Here is a 21,756-nt window from a genome sequence, read left to right on the forward strand (position 1 = left end):
CATATGAAATGCAACATTGAAAAATGGTCGGCAGCAAGAGGGTTAAATAAACAGTACACGTTCAAAGCAATGTGTTGCCCATCTCTAGTTAAGGGGTTAAATTGAAGTTCACATGAATACGGATTTAATGAGGTCGACTTTTTCACTTGCAAGTGAATAAAACATTATCAATATTATTTAGCATAATTTGACAAAATTGAACCATTTTGGCTGCTTAAAGAGAATTATTATTTCACTATTTCTCTTTTATCATTGATTGAACAAAAACAAATCATACTTTAAATTTTATACATCTCGTAGCTGGTGCCCCGTTAAGCACCTCCTCTTTTGTGCCAATAAACATGTGTTTTGCCACACTGAACTAAAGCAAACTTTCAGGGTTTCTTCCTGGAACTTCACCTACATCTTGTCACATGAATCTTAGAATAGCTTTAAGATAACTCTATTTGACAAACTTCATCAGAAATCCTAATTTAATTTGCTTAGTTATGCTCTTGCAAACCAGTTTTCATATAGATATAAAATAATTAGCCTTTATAATTAAGTTTGTGTATCAGAAGGTCTTTTAAAGAATTACATGTACAGATGTATTATAAAATCATTCATTATAAACAGTTAGACAACAGAATATTTGTTTATAGAATTATTGTTAAAAACCTTTTTGTAAAGAATGTTTATATCAGTTTTATATTGAACAATATAAATAATCTTGTACAAATCATGAATTTCTGTCTTTTTTTTTATATACTTACAAATGTATGACAAGTAAGAAAATAGTATCAAAATATGAATAAACTTAACAACATTATAATCATGAAAATGTAACAGGAAATAGTCTACATGCTGCATAATTAATACTTGTATAAAATGTAATATAACTTTTATTGGTACTCAATATGTTCATGAATGTTGATGATGTAAATATATTAGCCATAATTTTAAGTGGCAGCTTGGTGCTATGTATTTGGAATGCTGGAATGTTTTAGATGTTTATTATTTTTATGAGAAATAAAACAGATCTCAAAGTGACAAAAGCTTTGCTTTGTACAATGTATGACATTTATTTTTATACAACCACAACATTTTTTTCAAGTCTGTGACTTTGAATGGTTGTAGAAAGCTTGATGTAGGGATAATGATCTGGTGGCACCTGTGGGGTTAGCTAACTTCTTGATTATTTTAGAAGATGGAAGACCTGCAGAATGTTTCATACTTTGTTTATAGATGCCTTATGTTATGGAGTTTCAGTCTTGTCACATGATCATTGTCCTTGACCTCATTTTGATGTTTCAGTGACAGACAGTTCTCTATAGGTCTACTATATTTGGTGTATGGAAGGATTGTAAAAGAGGGACGAAAGATACTAAAGGGACAGTCAAACTCATAAATCTAAAACAAACTGACAACGCCATGGCTAAAAATGAAAAAGACAAACAGAAAAACTATAGTACACATGACACAACATAGAAAACTAAAGAATAAACAACACGAACCCCACCAAAAACTAGGGGTGATCTCAGGTGCTCCGGAAGGGTAAGCAGATCCTGCTCCACATGCGGCACCCGTCGTGTTGCTTATGTGATTACAATTCCGGTAAATAGTCTAATTCGGTAGGTCAAATTCATGAAAGGGAAGGGATTGTAGTTACGACGTAAGGAACATATCCGATATCATTTGTGAAACGGTTATTCCATAACGGCCAACCAACTCGTGACGGCGTCCGTAAAATTTACGAAGGGATGATTTCAACTTCACCATTTGGAACTCTTGGTTTAATAGCTTCCTTGTGAGCAGTAACCCTCTATCAAGAAAATCATGATAGGAAATGCAAGCACGGGAATATCGTATCAATTGGGAGATATATACCCCGTATGCAGGTGCTGCTGGCATGTTACTACTTAGAAATGTAAAGTTCACAATTGGAAAGCTGAAATCATCTCTTTTGTCGTAAAGTTTTGTCTTCAACCGACCCTCAATGTCAATTTCTTGATGTAAGTTGTACATGTCCAACTGGTATCAAATGACCTTGACCTCATTTTCATGGTTCAGTGGGCCATTCGCAGATTACACATTAGGCAGATTATCCATCATCTACACATAAGCTTCTTATACCTTGAAATGGTTGACACATAGAAAAAAATATATTCAAAGGAATGTCATCACAGGAGCTAAAAGTTGACTTTGATCAACGAAATTGCAGAACATGGTTGCGAGCTCATTACAAAGTCTTCTCATGTGAAGGACATAAAATGATTAGATTTAAAAGCAGTATAAATACTTTCAAAAGCTGTATTGATGGCTAAGAACAAGATTATTTTAATAAGTTACACCAAACAGGGCCGAATTCTCCAGAACTGCGTAATCCAACTTTAACAGAGGTATTTCCAGAACAGTACCAAATATTCCCGTTTTATTAAAATTATTTAATTAAAATTTGAAAAAAATAGGCAGGACAGGAGTTTTGAGAAAGAAAAAAAAAGGCAGGATGAGCAACTTGGTAAAAAAAAAAGGCAGGATGACAATTTAGGTAAAAAAAAGGCAGGACCGAATAGAGTAAAAAATAAAAAGGAAGGACAGAGATTACAACTAAAAAAAAAAGCAGGACAAAATTTTTCATCCTAGCCCCCCAATAAAAATCAAATGGTAGCTCCCTTAGCTTCTTAGGCGGTGTTCACATTGACCTAAATTCGGTGTTGTGTTAGTGTAACTCACACATAAACTAAACACAATTGCATTCCCATTGATAAAACTCAATCTTTACATGTAGTTTAAATCATGTTTTATCTACACACAGTCGATAGTCAATGTAGGCCTTGTGTAGGTTAAGTGTACACAAAACTAGGCATTTAAGACATTAGTTTTACCTTGTATATATTTAAGGATGAAACTATTTTTGAGTAAAATTGATATTTTTGATAATTAGAATATTTAAAAAAAAAAAATTGTTGTCTAAATTTTACAGAGTTTTTTTTGTTTAAAAAAATTAACGTACTTTATTAACCCCTGATCAAGACTCAAAGCAGCATCATTGGCGAACCCATAAGGCAGCAACCAATTGATTTTCGGGGAGGGGGGGGCTATTATAGTTGAGTTTAAAACATAAAGGCAAGGGGTGGGGAGGTGAGCTATGGATTTTGTTTTGGAAACAAAAAATGTTTCCAGTTTTTTGCCCTGAAAAAAACATTGTTTGTTTCACCCTCAGCTGCTACTATACATGTATATAATGCTAAAATTGATTTCGACTAGTCACCAAAATTTGTCCAGAAAAAAAATCAATAGCCCACGTCCCCTACCTCCGCTCCCCCTCCCCCTCCACAAAAAAATGAAGTAAATTGTTGCTGCCTAATTCATTTGAAAAGGTCTTCCCGAATCAACTTGACGTACACAGAAATATTCGCCACTGGTCTTTACTCAAACAACGATTCACGTATAAATTCATTACTAAAAAAGTGTGAGGTAAATAATATGTTTGTCTAGTATCTCTAATCCGTTAAATAACACTTAAAATAAATTAAAAAAAAAACGTTACCCTATTCCTTTACCAAATACTCCTTGGAGAAGAAATACCATTTGAAAAGAACAGAAAAGATAAATATGTAGTGATCCCTATTATCTCAATCCTTTTTTTCGGCCGTAAGCACGCTGCTGAAGCTAACGTTTTCGAATGCGTAATCGAGATATCTCTAGTATATTCAAACTACTGCAAATTATAAAAACGGCTTTCATAAAGTAGCAACCACTTAACTTAAAAAAAATGGGGCCGGGGGGGGGGGGATAATTTTTTATCGGAGTCAGATTTTTTTTCGCTCGTACGTTTTTTTCTTTTTTTTTCGATGCTGGTGATCAAATACTTTTTTTTCAATATTTAACACCATGATGTATGGAGAAACTCTTGATTCAGAATATTTTTTTTTTATTATCTGTATGACCATTTTTTTTTTAATCAAATTGGGGATCGGAATATTTCCATTCCCACCCACCCCCTTTTGAAGTCAAATGGTTGTTCCCTTACCGCTAGAAAAATTGTCCTCAAATTTTGAATTCAGTTCTTCGTAATGAACATTTAAATGACATATAGTTTACAAGTGGGAACCAATCTTATGTACAGGTAGCTAAACAAGGTGTATAGATGTGAACAAATGTAATGTGAAACTAGTGTACACTACACTACACGAATTGTAAACATGTTTACTCTACACGGCGTTTGGTGTGAACACGGCCTTAGTCTTCACCAAAGATTCAAAAAGTAAGACAATGGTTCTTATAATTACACCAATGTACGTCGCGAAGACAAAATTAGTATCCCAGATATTGGTTATGCTGATAGATATTCTAATAGAAATACCCCGTCTTATATTATATATATCTAATATTTCGTTAGACTTGAATCGAGAAACATTTATATATCTCCCAATTGATACGATATTCCCGTGCTTGCATTTCCTATCATGATTTTCTTGATAGAGGGTTGCTACTCACAAGGAAGTTTTACACCAAGAGTTCCAAATGGTGAAGTTGAAATCATCCCTTCGTAAATTTTACGGACGCCATCACGAGTTGGTTGGCTGTTATGGAATAACCGTTTCACAAATGATATCGGATATGGTCCTTACGTCGTATCCCCTTCCCTTTCATGAATGTGACCTGCACAAGGATAATAGTTACGCTGAACGGTGCCCACTGGTCACCTGAACAGCAACGGTTAAAATTGAGTCTATACGCGACAAAAAATAGTACATGATTTCCGGTTTAAAGTGAAAGTACGTTACTAAGGGGATACACAGTTTATAATTGCTGCTATACTATACGGATTTTAGCTTAATGCAAAGTTCCGGAATAACCATTTTTCAAAGGATACTGTTGAAAGAGATAAAAAAAAAAAGTAAAGAAAATACACAATAAGTCAATAATCATGATGATTCACTCAAAAGAAACAATTGAAAATGCAAAGAAGATTCACCTTTTACTCTATTAATATCTTAAAGCCAGAGACATGGCTTATTTTTTTGAAAAAAAAATAACCTAATGGCCTATATTGCACTCTCATGGCATATAACTAAAAAGATAGTATACCTCGCACTCAGGCACCTTTTTTAAAACTGCCATTGGTTACCTCTGGTCACCCCGACAACCCTTCACAGATATTGAATTTCGTTCTACATAATTAACTCTGGTGACCTCTGGTCACCCTACATATATATTGAATTTGGTAATCTGTGGTCACCCAACACATGTATTAAATTCTCTTAAATATTATAAGATATTGAATTTGGTAACTTCTGGTCAACCCGGCAAGCCTTCACAGATATTGAATTTTGTTACATCTTGTCACCTTTTACATATTTAATTGTGGTGACCTCTGGTCACCCTACACATGTATTCATTTTTTTATCTTTAGACACTATGCATTACTATTGAATTTAGTTACCTTTAATAACCCTAATTAGATGTTTAATTTGGTAATCTATGGTCTCGCTACCAAGATGTTGAATATGGTAAACCCTTGTCACCCTACAATGATGTTGAATATGGTGACCTCTGGTCACCCTACCAAAATTTTGAATATGGTTACTTCTTGTCACCCTACACACATATTGAATAAAGCTACCTCTAGTCATCCTACAAAGATATTGCATATTGTTACTTCTGGTCACCCTACACATATATTGAATATGGAAACCTCTCGTCATCCTACACAGATTTTTGAATTAGTTATAAATTTGCCATCCTTCATAGATAATGATCACGATTATAAATATCTGGACACCTTTCAACTTATTTAATTGAGTTACGTTCGGTTAGAAAACGTATATACTTGCTTTTATTACCGCTTATCATCTAAAATAAGTCTTGATTTTGGTAATCTCTGGTCACTCTTCTAAGACAAACACAATCAAAACCAAGGAGTAAACAGATATACCAAAAGACATTTACAACAACATTAAAAGAAAGTAAGGAACAACAGGAATCTTCTTAATCATGTGAGTGAGGTTAGATGCCTTGAACGCTCCCATTGTGTGAGTTCTTTCGTAAGTCCGGTAATAATGAAAGTGTACTGATGACTGTGGAAGAGTTTTTATATAATTAAGTATACATGTTTCACTAAAATATTGAATTTGGTGACCTCTGGTCAATCTATACATATATAAACTTTAAATACCTCAAGTGACCCTACACATATACTGAATGGGGTTACCTCTGGTCACCCTTCACATATTTTGAATGTGGTTATCTCTTATCATACACAAATATAAAATTTGGTTACCTCTAGTCACCGTGCATAAATATTGAATTTGGTTACCTATATTTAGCCTACTTAAATATTTAATTTTGTAAACTTCGGTCACCCTACTCATATATTGAACGTTGTAACCTCTGATCAACCTACACAAATATTGAAAAAGGTAACCTCTGGTAAACCATTACATATATCGAATGTGCTTACTCTGGTCATCTTATACATATATTGACTATGGTCACCCTACAGAGATATTGAATAGGGTTACCGCTGGTCACCCTACAAAGATATTGAATATGGTGACCTCTAGTCACCCATCCAAAATTTTGAATATGGCTACCTCTGGTAACCCTACACATATATTGAATGAGGTTACCTCTAGTCACCTTACAAAGATATTGCATATGGTTATCTTTGGTCACCTAAAAAGATATTGAATGTGGTTACCTCTGGTCACCCTACACATATATTAACTATGTTACCTCTGGTCACCCTTCACATATTTTGAAAATGGTTACCTCTGGTCACCCACACATATATTGGCTATGGTTACCTTTGGTCATCCTACAAAGATATTGAAAATGGTTACCTTTGGTCAACCTTCAATAAATTGGCTTATGTTACCTAAGATTACAATTCACAAAAAATGAATTTGGTTAGCATCGGTTATCCCGATTCACACTTTTTGCGCTACTTTTATAATTAATATAGTAACTTCTGGTCGCTGTACACATATATTTAATTATGTTGCCATTGTCAACAAATATATACAGCAATTGGCTTTTTTGGAATGTGGTTACCTCGGATCACCATACACAGATTGAAATATATTTTTCTTTAGACAACATGCATAAATATTGAATTTATGTACCTTTATTAACCCGACTTAGATGTTTAATTTGGAAATCTCTGGTCACACTACCAAGATGTTGAATGTGGTTAGCTCTTGTCACCCTACAAAGATATTGAATATGGTTACCTGTGGTCACCCTACACATATATTGAATATGGTGACCTCTGGTCACCCTACCAAAATTTTGAATATGGTTACTTCTGGTCACCCTACACAGATATTGAATAACGCTACTTCTAGTCATCCTACAACGATATTGCATATTGTTACTTCTCGTCACCCTACACAGATTTTTTAATTAGCATTGGTTATCTCGATTCACATTTTTTGTGCTACTTTTATAATTAATATAGTAACTTCTGGTCGCTGTACACATATATTTAATTATGTTGCCATTGTCAACAAATATATATAGCAATTGGCTTTTTTGGATCACCTCGGATCACCATACACAGATAAAAAAATATTTTTCTTTAGACAACATGCATAAATATTGAATTTATGTACCTTTATTAACCCTACTTAGATGTTTAACTTGGTAATCTCTTGTCACACTACCAAGATGTTGAATGTGGTTACATGTAGCTCTTGTCACCCTACAAAGATATTGAATATGGTTACCTGTGATCACCCTACACATATATTGACTATGGTGACCTTTGGTCACCCTACCAAATTTATGAATAGTGTTACCTCTGGTCACCCTACACAGATATTGAATAAGGTTACCTATGGTCACCCTACATATATTTTAAACATGGTAACCTCTGGTCACCCACACAGATATTGGCTATGGTTACCTCTGGTCATCCTACACATATATTGAAAATGGTTACCATATGGTTATCTTTGGTCACCCTTAAGGATATTGACTATGGTTACCTTTGGTCACCCTAAACAGATATTGACTATGGTTACCTCTGGTCACCCTACATATATTTTAAACATGGTAACCTCTGGTCACCCACACAGATATTGGCTATGGTTACCTCTGGTCATCCTACACATATATTGAAATGGTTACCTTTGGTCATCCTACAATAAATTGGCTTATGTTACTTATGGTTACAATTCATAAATAATGAATATTTTTGGTCAACTTAAAAGATATTGAAAGTGGTTACCTCTGGTCACCTTACACAGATATTAAATATGTTTATATGTTTTCCTCCGGTCCCCCTACACAGATACCGAATTGGGTAACCCTTTCATATTATTGAATGAGATTACCTTCGGGCATCGTATACATATATTAACTTAAGTTACCTCTGGTCACCCTTTACAGATTTTGAATGGGATTACCTTTGGTCGACATGCACAGATATTAATTTTAGTAACCCCCGGTCACCGTTCAAAAATATTGGTTTTGGTAACCTCTGGTCACAATTCATAATTAATGAATCTTCATTGGAATCGGTTATCTCGTATCACACTATACAGATGTTAAATTTGGTTAACACTTCCCGCAACATTTCACACAGTAAATGAATTTTGGTGTTTTCTGGTCAAATTATACAGATGTACTGTTGACATTGGTTCTGAACATGTCAGTACTGGAATTGATCTATGATATATCTATAAAAGTTGGTTAAATTTTATATTTCCTCATTTGTTTTAGAATTCACCAGAATGATGCTGTAGCTGAACCAGAGCTATGCACACAAATACCGAAGGAACAGATAATTTTCTACCAAGAATTGAAAGAGTAATTATTCCTATATGATAATGTACTTTTGTAAATTTTAATGACTGATATAAGCATAAAGCAGATAAAGAGTAATTCAGAAATTACTGATTGATACCCTGTTTTGTTCTTCAGACATGACTGGATTGCCTTATGTTCAAATGACATATTTTTTTTATAGTACTCGTCTGTCCAATTTCGTGTATGTTTTTGTCCGTAAAATGATTCAATGAGAGCTGTACGGACGAGTTTTCTGTAGACTGCACGTATATCTGACTTCTTATAACAGATGCTTTGTATTATCGTTTTTTATCCCTTTGATTGTGTTTAGTGCTACACTTGTTCACAGGTCATATATTTTGATATTTTGTCAAAAGAGTTTACATTTTTGTCTTTTCAGTTTTAATTGAGGTTATTTAATATGAGTACAGTGTAGCTAGTTTGTCGTCTTCTCTTCCATTAAATGAACATGAATCCAACATAAAATATGTAATTCATACTCATACTTATGGACATTTATAAATATGTAACATTTACATTGTAGGGGAGTACAGCCATTAGTAATTATTTACCAGAATGAAGCACAAAAAAAAATGATGAAACTAGCAGAAAATGTGGTATTTTTAGATGCTACATATAAAGGTATTATTAGTTACATAGTGTGTTAGTGACCTAATAAAGCTCGAACCCCATATGAAATTTACTTACCCTGTATATATCATATTAGGTCACTAGCACACTATGTAACGAATTTATCTGACCGACTATCTTTATTTGTTAAATTTAGACTAAAGTTGTCTTATTTGCTATCATAACACATCTTCTTATTTCTGTATTAAAGTGTTTAAGTGTTCAATTTTAAGAACCTTCTTCAATTGGTCTGCACTAAACAACTAACGTAAACGATAAATATTTATTATCAACAACCTTAATATCAACAATATTAAACAGAACTTTAATAGGTTTAAATACTCAAACAGTGCCCAAGTCGTTAATCCACAACTAACCGTGTATTGAAATAAGCCCCGCCTCCCTACTTACCTAATATTGAATATACACGGTCTCCACGAGGTCGCTTTTAACCAATCATATTCCTAGAAATGCATAGGAGGTAAGATAAATACTTATATATACTCATGGAATTTTCAATTTAAAATATTGATACGTTTAAAAGAAATTGAACTGTGAGACAATAAACTTACAACATATTTTTTGTTTGTTTTTAAAGGATTAACTGCCTATGGTTATTTATTCTATGCTCTTGTTGCAAGAGATGAACAGCAAGACCGGGGCACTCCTATTTCGTACTGTATCTCGTCAGATGATACTGGCGAAGTTGTCAAAATAGTTCTGAGAACTCTGAAGACTACGGCTGAAAATCATGGATTTAATTTCTGTCCAAGGTTTGTGGGTATCAAAGTTGACAATAATTCAAATTCAATATCATTGCTTATTACCACTTTTCACTTTCGTCTTATTATTTGTTTACAATAAGTTACATCTTACATTTGGAGTCAAGACCAAATCTGATATGGATATAAAAGATAAAAAAAAAGAAAGGTTATTCAATTATATCTTTTAATTAATTTGTCTGTAAAAATAACAGGTTAAACTATGACATAATTTACATAGTCTTGCAGTGATAGTTATTTGACAATTGACCATTAGACAATGCTATGAAAGATTCATCTAAAGAAATATTTTTTCCTGCATATCAAAATTAATACAATTAAGGTCAACAAAAATTTCAGTTGAATTGTGGCAAAGAATATTAGATAAATAATTTTGCATAACAATATTTATCTCATGGACTAATGAAATTAACAAACAAACATCAATTTTGGTTGATAAAAGATACAAAGAACACACTAAAACATATAGCAATGCATATCTATTGAATTATATCAGTAAAATAATTTAAAAGTACTGACAAAGATTTGCTTGATGCGATTTAAAGATCTTACCTATAAATGTACAATGCTTATGAGTACATGCGTGTTTAATCTATAAATTCTGTTTCTATACTCAAAAGAAATGTGTCAATATAATTTTTCATTAACAATAAGACTTTTCTCAAAAAGTTCAAATGTTTCAAGAGAAGATGCCTTCCAAACAAATAACAGACAACTTGTTAGACAACTGGTGTACTGACAAGTGGGGAAGTCGATTGGCCAACTATGGAAGACATTTTTTCATTAAGATCAAGATACAAATAACTTAGTTGAAAGGTTATTTATACATTTTATTACTTTACACCTTATATATTACAAGATCGAAATTTGAAGAATCATCTAATTATTATCTATTTGATAATAGTAACTAACTATATTTTATTTTGGGGATATATTTTCTGAACTGTCTCTGTTTTAAGACCTGAAGTATAAAAAAGGGTTACACTTTGTCTAAATCCCACTTCTTCGTGGGTAACCAAAGATTTAAAATGATATAAACTATACAATTTTTTAACTATACGGAGAGATTATTGTCGGTCTTTCATGATAGGGCTATGCAAATTTAATACAAATATCATAATCGTCAATGCAAGTCGATAATTACATAAAAGCAGACAAAATGAAAAATATAGTCTAGCAAAACCTGATGTGTATGAAAACATTAAAACATAAAATATAATGCTACTTATAACATTCAAATGTATACACATTAAAAGTTTATGTACTTTCTATTTGTTCATTCAAACATAACTCATAAATTCAAAGTCATTAACATTTTGTCATTTTCAGGTTTTTCCTGGGCATGAAATACCATTTCCTTGGTGGGTATGCCAATAGCCGAGTAGAGGACTTAATAATCCTACTCCATGGAAACGTAACTATGTTTTATGAGTAAGTAAGTTTAAATTTGTCATAATCCGGGATCCTGTTCTTCTTATCGTTCACTTGAATCGTCTGAAATAAGAAAGATAATTTCAATTAAAGATGCAATTACATTCAATATTAAATACTGTGAATTCAATTTTTTAAGAAATAATTTATTAATAGATCTTTGATTTATGTTTTCAAATAAAAAAAAAACATCGTAATTTTAGCTATCTAGATGAACTCGCAAAGATTGGTCGCCTGAAAAATATGGGAGGACAAAGGGAAGACAAAAGTAAATTGACAGTAGAGAATATGATCAAGGCAGAACTTGAACAAACGGTGCAATGGACTTCATCCACAGAATGCACTGTTCCATCACATACAGCATTTGGGACGATTTATAATGTGGACATTGTCAATGTAGTGTGCAATTGTCCCGCTGCAACAACAAAAGGTAAGTTATTTTTTATTATCTTAAGTCAGTTTAACAATGTTTAAAAGTACACCATTAAGTATGAATTGTTGAAATCAAGATTATAAATTTCGGGTGCCGTATATGGTCCCGCAAATGCTTAGCCTTCTGGAGCACATAATTTTACTTCAGGTTTTTAGTGGAATTCGTGTTGTTTATTATTTTATTTTTTTACTGTTGTTGTAAATGTCTTTTGGGTTTAGAGTCTCATCGGTTTTGATTGTTTTTGTCTTCCTACAAGGCGTTAATAACCGTCATTAGGTTATACAAGTGCAAATAATCATTTGACTCTTCAACTTTTCTAAAACAATGCGATCGAATTTAAGTAAATCTTTACTGAATGTTCATTAGTGGTTTTGTTTAAAGTTTGTACAATTGAAAGTAAACCATAAAGGTACAATGCAGTTATTTATGTTCCATTCTCTACTATTTTTTAGGAATGTGTAAGCATGTTCATTTAGCTGAATTGATTGCTTCTAAAAGGAACACCGACCTTATTGTAGGGCGCAGATCAGAAGCAATGGATGTATTTTATGCAGAACAATATTTTTTATGACAGAGATAACAACCAGGTAGATGTTTTGTCCAGATTGGGAAATGTATCAGTTGTTAATTTGACCTCATTTAAATGTACATGTTTTGCCAATAGCCATGGTATACATTATGTTTGTGTGATGGTAGCAAAAAATGGTAGTTTCATCACCTGACATAGTGTCTACCTCAATTGATGAAACAAGACAACAATTACAGGAAGACAAAGAAACAACCGACCAGGCTATTAAAAGAAATCAATATATATGTAAACAATGAAAATTTCCTGACAATTGACGTGAAAAAACGGAGACTATTTTACAAGTAATCACAACGGCATTACATATTTGTAAGACAACCAACTTTTCGAAAATAACAAGAAAGCGGAAGCAATAACCGCTGTTTTCAAGCAGAAATTTCAAAAGTTCAAAAACTGACTATTCAGTAAGCCGAAAATGTGTTCTGAAAAAAATGGGGGCGAAAAGTTAATGATGATGGCAATTTCAAATCGACCCACAGAAAGAAAGGATCCATTCGTAAACCATTTCAATGAAAAAAAAAATGAAATATTATACTGATTTAGAAAAACTGCTTCTTCATGATATTCATTCAAAAATTTTATATGTTACATTGGTGCATAAAGGCTTTAAAAGTAGGACATATACAGTTTGCTCTTGATATGTTTTGCAAAGATACTGATGTTACCAAATGTATATAATTTAATATAACAAATACATATTCCTAATGAAGATTTTGTCAAGCAGATAAATTGGCTAATTAATACATTGGACTAGGTCTGTCTGTCTCAAGTAGTTAATTTGATTTAAGCAAATGATCAAATATGTTTTAAGTAAAAAAGATTTCTCTGCAAATATAAGTTAAGACAGCTATTTTATTATTACAGGACATTTCTTTACCTACATTATTTTATATAATGACACTATTTTAATTCTTCTAGTTTTAATAAGAATCATTTAAACTAAACAAAGAAAAGACTTTACAAGAATTTATTTAATTGACTTAAATATTCTTTTTAAAATGTTTTAATATGTTGGTACTATAATGCTTAATTTATGTCATTAATAACACAAATTGTATTCAATAATTTCAAATGTTTCCTAGCTACAATAAATTAGAGCATGTTAAACCGTTGAAAAATAAATGAGAATAGCAATGTTATACATATCAACAATAAAACATAGGACCAAGTCGAATTGTAAGGCCAAATTAATTAGTGATTTGTACATCAATAATTATAAGTCAATTGTTCTACCTAGCTTTCCGATAAAAAATGTAGTGTGGATTGTTTCAAGTTTATGACTATTAAGAAGTAGATTGTATATGATTTTATAGTTAGTATTCTAACGATGCTATTAATTTTAAAATGATTGATTGCATGTCAGTTTGCTTTGATAAGTTTATTATTTAGTACACAGAGAAATATAAAACTTGCACAACCTTGAGTTGTTTTTACGTTTTGGTCAGGTTGTTGTCTCTTTGGCATATTCCCCGTGTCCACAAAATCTATTTTTGAACAGCTGGTAGTATGTTTGTGTTTGAATCATGTTTTTTAAAATCACTTATGATGTGTCATTTCTCTGTATATTAAAATGATAACTACACATTTCCATTCGCAATTAACACAATTGTTCATTTTCTATATATACATTTGTAGACCTCGAGTGCAAAAAGATCGATAGAACTATAGACTTGATTATGAATTTATGATCTGAATTTTGTTTCAAATTTAGTCTAGAATAATTATTGAAAAAGATAAGCAATTAATTGAATAGATGAGAATACTCAGTGTATAATTGATTGTTTAGAAGATGAATACATAATGATCATGGTATTTGGAAAATGTATGTTTTAAATATTTCATGTTAATCTAGTTGTTTGCATTTTCTATTGTGTATTTTATTCCATACTCTTAGTATGTAATAAAGATGTCAAGAAGACGATTGCTTTTGTTGCCATTATAGATCCAATGTTCGTAAAATCTGAACAATTGAATTCCCCTCAAACACTTACTTAGCTTTTTCAATGTCACCCTTTTTTGGAGCAGATGTCCGTTTCATTTTTCGGCATACAGCCTTTTTGGTTGATTCTTTATCGACAAGAGCCTCGGTTAAAGTATTTAACTTGATAGTCAACATCACCTGAAAATGAAGTGAAATACAGTTGTGATCTTTTCTTGCAGTTAAGCTAAAAAAATATATGTAATAAGACACATTAAGCGCCTTTATGAAAGTTCTTACAACTTACAGATTGGCAAAGTGACAAGTATATGATTCACAGAAGACATATAATTTATAATGATACAGTAATATACCAAGGGATCCTAGACTCAAGCATGAACAATATTATGGTCACCACATAATGAGCTGGATCTGCTTACCATTCTAGATAACATGAGACCACCCTGGGTTTGGAGGGGTTTATGTTGCTCAGTTTTATTTTTTCTATATTGAATTATAATGATTGCAATTTGAATTTCAATCTTTTTTTTATTTTTTTGCCCAGCTTTTTTGTCAGTTTGTTCTCCAAATTTCAGTTTGATTGTTCCTTTCGACCCATTCACCATTCCTTACCTACTACTCTATGAATGCTTTTTAAAAAACACGAGATCACCAATTTATATATTTTAACCAGCATAAACTGTTTCCTTTTAGAATCAAATGTATTCACTAATATAAAATAAAATATAGTCTCGCTGAACCAGTAGTGGGTATCAAACCTGTTCTTGTTCTTTTTTCCTTCTCTTCGATTGTCTAACATTTCCTACAAATGATAAAAACATTACATGACTTATGTTTTGATGACCAGAGGTAACCAAATCTGAAATCAGCATAAGGTGACCAGAGGTAGCCAAATCCAATATTAACATAAGGCGGCCAGAGGTCACCAAATCTAATAACATAAAGTGGCCAGATGTCACCAAATTCAATATATAAATAATGTGATCAGATGTTACCCAATTCTAGCATGTTAAGGCCACCACAGGTTAACTAATCCCGTTTCTGATTTAGATGTAATCAAATTAAATATTTATGTTAGGTAATCAGAAAAAAAAAAAAAAAATTTCAATCAAGCCTAAGTGGCCATTTTACCAGAAACGATTGTAAGATTTAAGATAAAAAGGAATTATATTTGCAGCATTATATAAGCATAGTGTATGTTTCCGTCATATTAAAGATTTGACACAATAAATTAAATGCATACATACCACTCTCATCTACATTTTCTGAGGACTTCTGAAAAAAGAAGATAAATATATGAGAAATGGATTAGTAAATTCAATTTTATTTATCCAAAAGTATCTTATGAGGATCAGTATTATTTTACTGAATTATCAACTGTCCATGATCTTGGCAATGTTTGCAAGGTCAAGGATTTTTCGTAGATTTGTTTGTAGATGATCATGAAAGATAATGTGCATTGTGTAAAGTTTTATAGGCATATTAAACTTAATGTAATAATATTCTATATTCTTGTTGAACCCATAACATGCATAATGTATATTAAACCTGTTCTTCTTCTTTTTTCCCTTTCTTTGATTGTCTCAAACGTTCTACAAATGATATGAAAAACATCAACTAGTTGTATGTAAATGTTTATAACCAGAGATAACCAAATCTGAAATCTGCATAAGGTGACCAGAGGTAACCAAATCCAATATCAACATAAGGTGACCAGAGGTCACCAAATCTTATATTAACATGAGGTGACCAGAGGTAACCAAATCTAATATTAACATTAGGTGACCAGAGATAACCGAATCCAATATAACCAGAGGTCACCAAATCCAATATCAACATAAGGTGACCAGAGATAACCAAATCCAATATTAACATAAGGTGACCAGAGGTCACCAAACCTAATATATGATTAAGGTGACCAGAGGTAACCAAATCCAATTTTAACATAAGGTGGCCAGAGGTCACCAAATCCAATATTATCAAAAGATGACCAGAGGTCGCCAAATCAAATATATGATTAAGGTGACCAGAAGTTAGCCCATTCTAGCATGCTAAGGCCACTAGAGGTTATCAAATCCCATTTCTGGTTAAGATGACCACATGTAATCAAATTAAATATTTGAGAAAGGTAATCAATAAACAAAAAATGATTTGTGCAATCAAACCTAAGTGGCCATTTTACCAGAAACGATTGCAATTATTAAGTTCAAAAAGAAAAATAGTTGCAGCATTATATGAACATTGTGTATGTTTCCATCATATTAAAAGTTTAATACAATAAATAAATGGCATACATACCACTCTCATCTACTTCTGAAAAAGAAGATACACATATGATAATTGTATTAGTAAATTCAATTTTATTTATCCAAAAGTATTTAATGAGGATAAGTAGAAATTGAATAAACTATCAACTGTCCATGCTCTTGGCAATATTTGCAAGGTCAAGGATTTTTCTTAGATTTGTTTGAAGATGATCGTTAAAGATAATGTTCAGTGTGTAAAGTTTTATCGATATATCAAACTTAATGTGATAATATTCTATAATTTTGTTGAACCCGTAATGTATATCATACCTGATCTTCTTCTTTTCTCTCTTCCTTTGATTGTCTCAAACTTTCTACAAATGATATGAAAAACATCAACTAGTTGTTTGTAAATGCTTATTACCAGAGATAACCAAATCTGAAATCTGCATAAGGTGACCAGAGGTTACCAAATCCAATATTAACATAAGGTGACCAGAGGTCACCAAATCTAATATTAACATAAGGTGACCAGAGGTAACCAAATATAATATTAACATAAGGTGACCAGAGGTAACCAAATCCAATATAAACATAAGGTGACCAGAGAAAACCAAATCCAATATAAACATAAGGTGACCAGAGATAACCAAATCCAATATAAACATAAGGTGACCAGAGATAACCAAATCCAATTATAACATAAGGTGACCAGAGGTCACCAAACTAATATATGAATAAGGTGACCAGAGGTAACCAAATCCAATATTAACATAAGGTGACCAGATGTCACCAAATCCAATATCATCAATAGGTGACCAGAGGTTACCAAATCCAATATATGATTAAGTCGACCAGAAGTTATCCCATGATAGCATGCTAAGGCCACTAGAGTTGAACAAATACCATTTCTGGTTAAGATGACCACATGTAATCAAATTAAAGATTTGTGTAAGGTAATCAATAAACAAAAAAATATTTGTGCAATCAAGCCTAAGTGGCCATTTTACCAGAAACGATTGCAAGTCTTAAGTTCAAAAAGATTATAGTTGCAGCATTATAAAAACATGGTGCATGTTTCAATCATATTAAAGCTTTAATACAATAAATTTAATGCATACATACCACTCTCATCTACATTTTCTGACGACTTCTGAAAAAAAAAGATAAACATATGATATTTGTATTAGTAAATTCAATTTTATTTATCCAAAAGTATTTGATGAGGATAAGTAGAAATTAACTAAATTATCAACTGTCCATGCTCTTTGCAATATTTGAAAGATCAAGGATTTTTCTTAGATTTGTTTGTAGATGATCGTGAAAGATACTGTTCATTGTGTAAAGTTTTATCGATATATCAAACTTAATGCAAAAATATTCTATATTCTTGTTGAACCCATAATGTATATTAAACCTGTTCTTCTTTTCTCTCTTTCTTTGATTGTCTCAAACTTTCTACAAATGATATGTAAAACATCAACTAGTTGTATGTAAATGTTAATTATCAGAGTTAACCAAATCTGAAATCTGCATAAGATGACCAGAGGTAAACAAATCCAATATTAACATAAGGTGACCAAATCTAATATTTCCATAAGGTGACCAGTGGTCACCAAATCCAATATTAACATAAGGTGACCAGAGGTCACCAAATCCAATATATGAATAAGGTGACCAGAAGTTACCCCATTCTAGCATATTAAGGCCAACAGAGGTTAACAAATCCCATTTCTGGTTAAGATGACCACATGTTATCAAATTAAATATTTGTGTAAGGTAATCATGAAACAAAAAATGATTTGTTCATTCAAGCCTAGGTAGCCATTTTTCCAGAAACGATTGCAAGTCTTAAGTTCAAAAAGATTAATAGTTGCAGATTTATATTAACAAAGTGTATGTTGCCATCATATTAAATGTTTGAAACAATAAATTAAATGAATACATACCACTCTTATCTACATTTTCCGCGGACTTCTGAAAAAAGAAGATTTCCTTCTAGTCTGTGATTCGAACATTTAAAAAAACATTTTATCACAAATGACAAATCATGAAAAATGGATGAAACAAATATTCTGCTTTCAATGACTTAATTAAACTTAAGTTTGTGTTATTCATTGTATTCAATTGCTCGGTATGTTAATTTTACTTACAGATAATACAAACGGTGACATGCTCTAGATCAGATTCTATGGTGTATTGCTAAATAGAAAGAAGAATTGTCTATTTTTAGTTTTCTATTTTTAGAACTACAATATTACTACACAGAAGAGTACTATTTATAGGGTGACCAGTGGGCACCGTTCAGCGTAACTATTATCCTTGTGCATGTGACCTACCGAATTATACTATTTACCGGAATTGTTATCACATAAGCAACACGACGGGTGTCACATGTGGAACAGGATCTGCTTACCCTTCCGGAGCACCTGAAATCACCCATAGTTTTTTGGTGGGGTTCGTGTTGTTTATTCTTTGATTTTCTTTGTTGTGTCATGTGTTCTATTGTTTGTCTGTTTGTCTTTTTCATTTTTAGCCAGGGCGTTGTCAGATTTGTGAGTTTGACTGTCCCTTTGGTATACTTCGTCCCTCTTTTAATCATGTGGCAAAATACGTCAAAGGGATTTCTAGAAAGAGATTATGGTATTCATCAATACGAAGAGTTGGTGTAAAGAACACACTATCAGTTGTTCTATACCAAAAGTAGCAGAATTCCTTTTGTAACTTTTTTCTGTTAGAATTTGCAAACCTTATACTATTAACGCTTATATTATCCTTATTGTTAAAGAAATGACTAAATATGAATCCACTGTATCGCCAGTTGCCTCCAAATTAGAATGTACCACTGTCTATAAATTTGGTAACACGGCAAAACGTCATTTATAACCTCTGGATTCGGTTGATTTATAAAGGAGTAGGTCCGGTAAGTGCCGATTTTGGTCTCACATTTCAGGTTCATCTGACGAAAGATTTTGGACACTTTTTAAACACTTAAGTGTCTATTTTAATTGATTTGATTAGTTTTTGTGAAAGATTTTAACTGATTGATTTAATAAAAACGCTCAGATTCAAGCTTAAATATGACAAATCTATCAAATATGCTGAATGAAGTCACTTTTCAGATGGTTTTTGTCAAGAATGAAAGTGGCCGCATCCGTGTTCATCCTTAACCTTTATATATGTTATGTATTATCATCAAATACAACTTACATTTCAATATTATGAATGAACACGAATGCGGCCACTTTCATTTTAGACGGAACCCGTCTAAAATTCAACTTAAATGCTCAAATTGTGAAGATTTCAGTAATTTAGCATGACTTAACCCCTTCCTGTTCCCATCGGTACTCTGGTCTGGTACCGATGGGCTATATTTTTGGGCAACTAGCTTGCGTAAAGTATTGAATCTTTGGCATCTGTTGACGTACAAAAGTGGTTGATGGCTCAAATCAATCCCCTATATCACAGCTGGGTGATTCGTGGGGCCTAAAACCTCTCGCGAGTACGGTTTGGTATCAAATCGCTCCTAACGGACAACGTTTTCTCCTGTGAAAACCGTGTTTTTTTTTAAATTTTGAACACAATATTTCCGTAGAGTATGGGAAAATATACTGTTGATTTTGGGGGCAATATAACTTTTTTTGATTAACTTCGCCGTGTATTTTTGAGGGAAACTATTCATAGTATGATTTAAACTTGATCGCAAGTGAAATAAGTGATTGTAAGTGTACCAACGCAATCATTTACTTGAAATGCAATTTCAATTTGTGGTCACTAATTTCCAAATTAATTGAAAAAGAGACAAAAACAGACAAAAAGTCATGATTTTTTTTTTGAGGTTGAAATAGATGTAACAAAACATTGTTTCTGAAGTGCCTGGTTATGGTAATGCCGAAAACACTTTTGTTGAAAAAAATAAACTGGTAACAGTTAAGAAAAAAATAGCAGACTAAAGTATGATATCATCCTATATTCGCTCAAAATGATGGGATTTACAACAATTACATGTTATATCGAGACTTAATTTCTATACGAAAACAGACTGATTATTTGTTTACTCTCACTTCGTTAATGGAACAGTTAACTACTAAAATTTCAAAGTTTTAAACTGGAACTCCCGTGGTTCAGTGGGAAGCTGCACTAGCCCACAGCAGGAAGATAGCATGTTCGAACCTCAAAGCCGGAGGTCAAAAAATAATTTCCTATATTAAATGTAACTTAACTTAAAAAAATAATTTCCTATATTAAATGTAACTTAACTTAACTTAAAAAAATAATTTCCTTTATTAAATGTAACTTAACTTAACTTAAAAAAATAATTTCCTATATTAAATGTAACTTAACTTAACTTTACTTTCAATTTCAAAAAGAGGGTCATGAATACATACAAACCTCAAATTAAAAACAATATTTGTATGTTTTTAAATAATGTGTGTCCTAATTGCACCCCCCCCCCCCCCCCCCCTTTCAACTAATACATCATAGGCCCAAAACACCAAAGTAATTATTGGTAATTCATTGAATCTTACTTTTAAAGTAAAAATTATATGTGCTGCTGGAATAAACATAGTTTAACCTAAAATTTGTGTCAAGGATAAGATTTTTGACGAAAAAACGGCTGAAATCCGTTATTTTGCATATTGATGGCATCAACGTTTGGAAGGCATACATCACGTATTTCCTCCAACTATTTCATAATTGTAACTTTCCTGTTTCTATCAGACTTAGGACATTGCTTTGACACCAAAACTATATCCTATTAGCCATTATAAAAGTCTTCAAACGACCTTTTTCGCAAGATTTTTGTATTTTTTTACTTTTTTTCCGCAAGTCACGTGACTTTTGGACAGATAACACGTGACTTCAGAAGACAAAATTTCTGATATATTTATTTCTTTCAAATATTTAATCAATTATCTCTCAAATGGATCCAC

The 21,756-nt window shown here is 32.2% G+C and overlaps 1 protein-coding gene across 1 annotated transcript; it reads left to right on the forward strand.

Moving 5' to 3' along the window:
- The first annotated feature begins 754 nt into the window (after positions 1-754).
- Positions 755-14,256, forward strand: LOC134686486 (uncharacterized). Its single transcript, XM_063546151.1, has 7 exons — positions 755-765; positions 8,710-8,796; positions 9,320-9,417; positions 10,004-10,178; positions 11,517-11,618; positions 11,822-12,048; positions 12,504-14,256. Exons 1-7 carry the CDS (start codon positions 755-757, stop codon positions 12,620-12,622), a joined length of 819 nt encoding a protein of 272 aa, XP_063402221.1. The 3' UTR covers positions 12,623-14,256.
- The last annotated feature ends 7,500 nt before the right edge of the window (positions 14,257-21,756 follow it).

This window comes from Mytilus trossulus, chromosome 10 (genome assembly GCF_036588685.1).
Source record: "Mytilus trossulus isolate FHL-02 chromosome 10, PNRI_Mtr1.1.1.hap1, whole genome shotgun sequence".
NCBI classification, from domain to species: Eukaryota; Metazoa; Mollusca; class Bivalvia; order Mytilida; family Mytilidae; genus Mytilus; species Mytilus trossulus.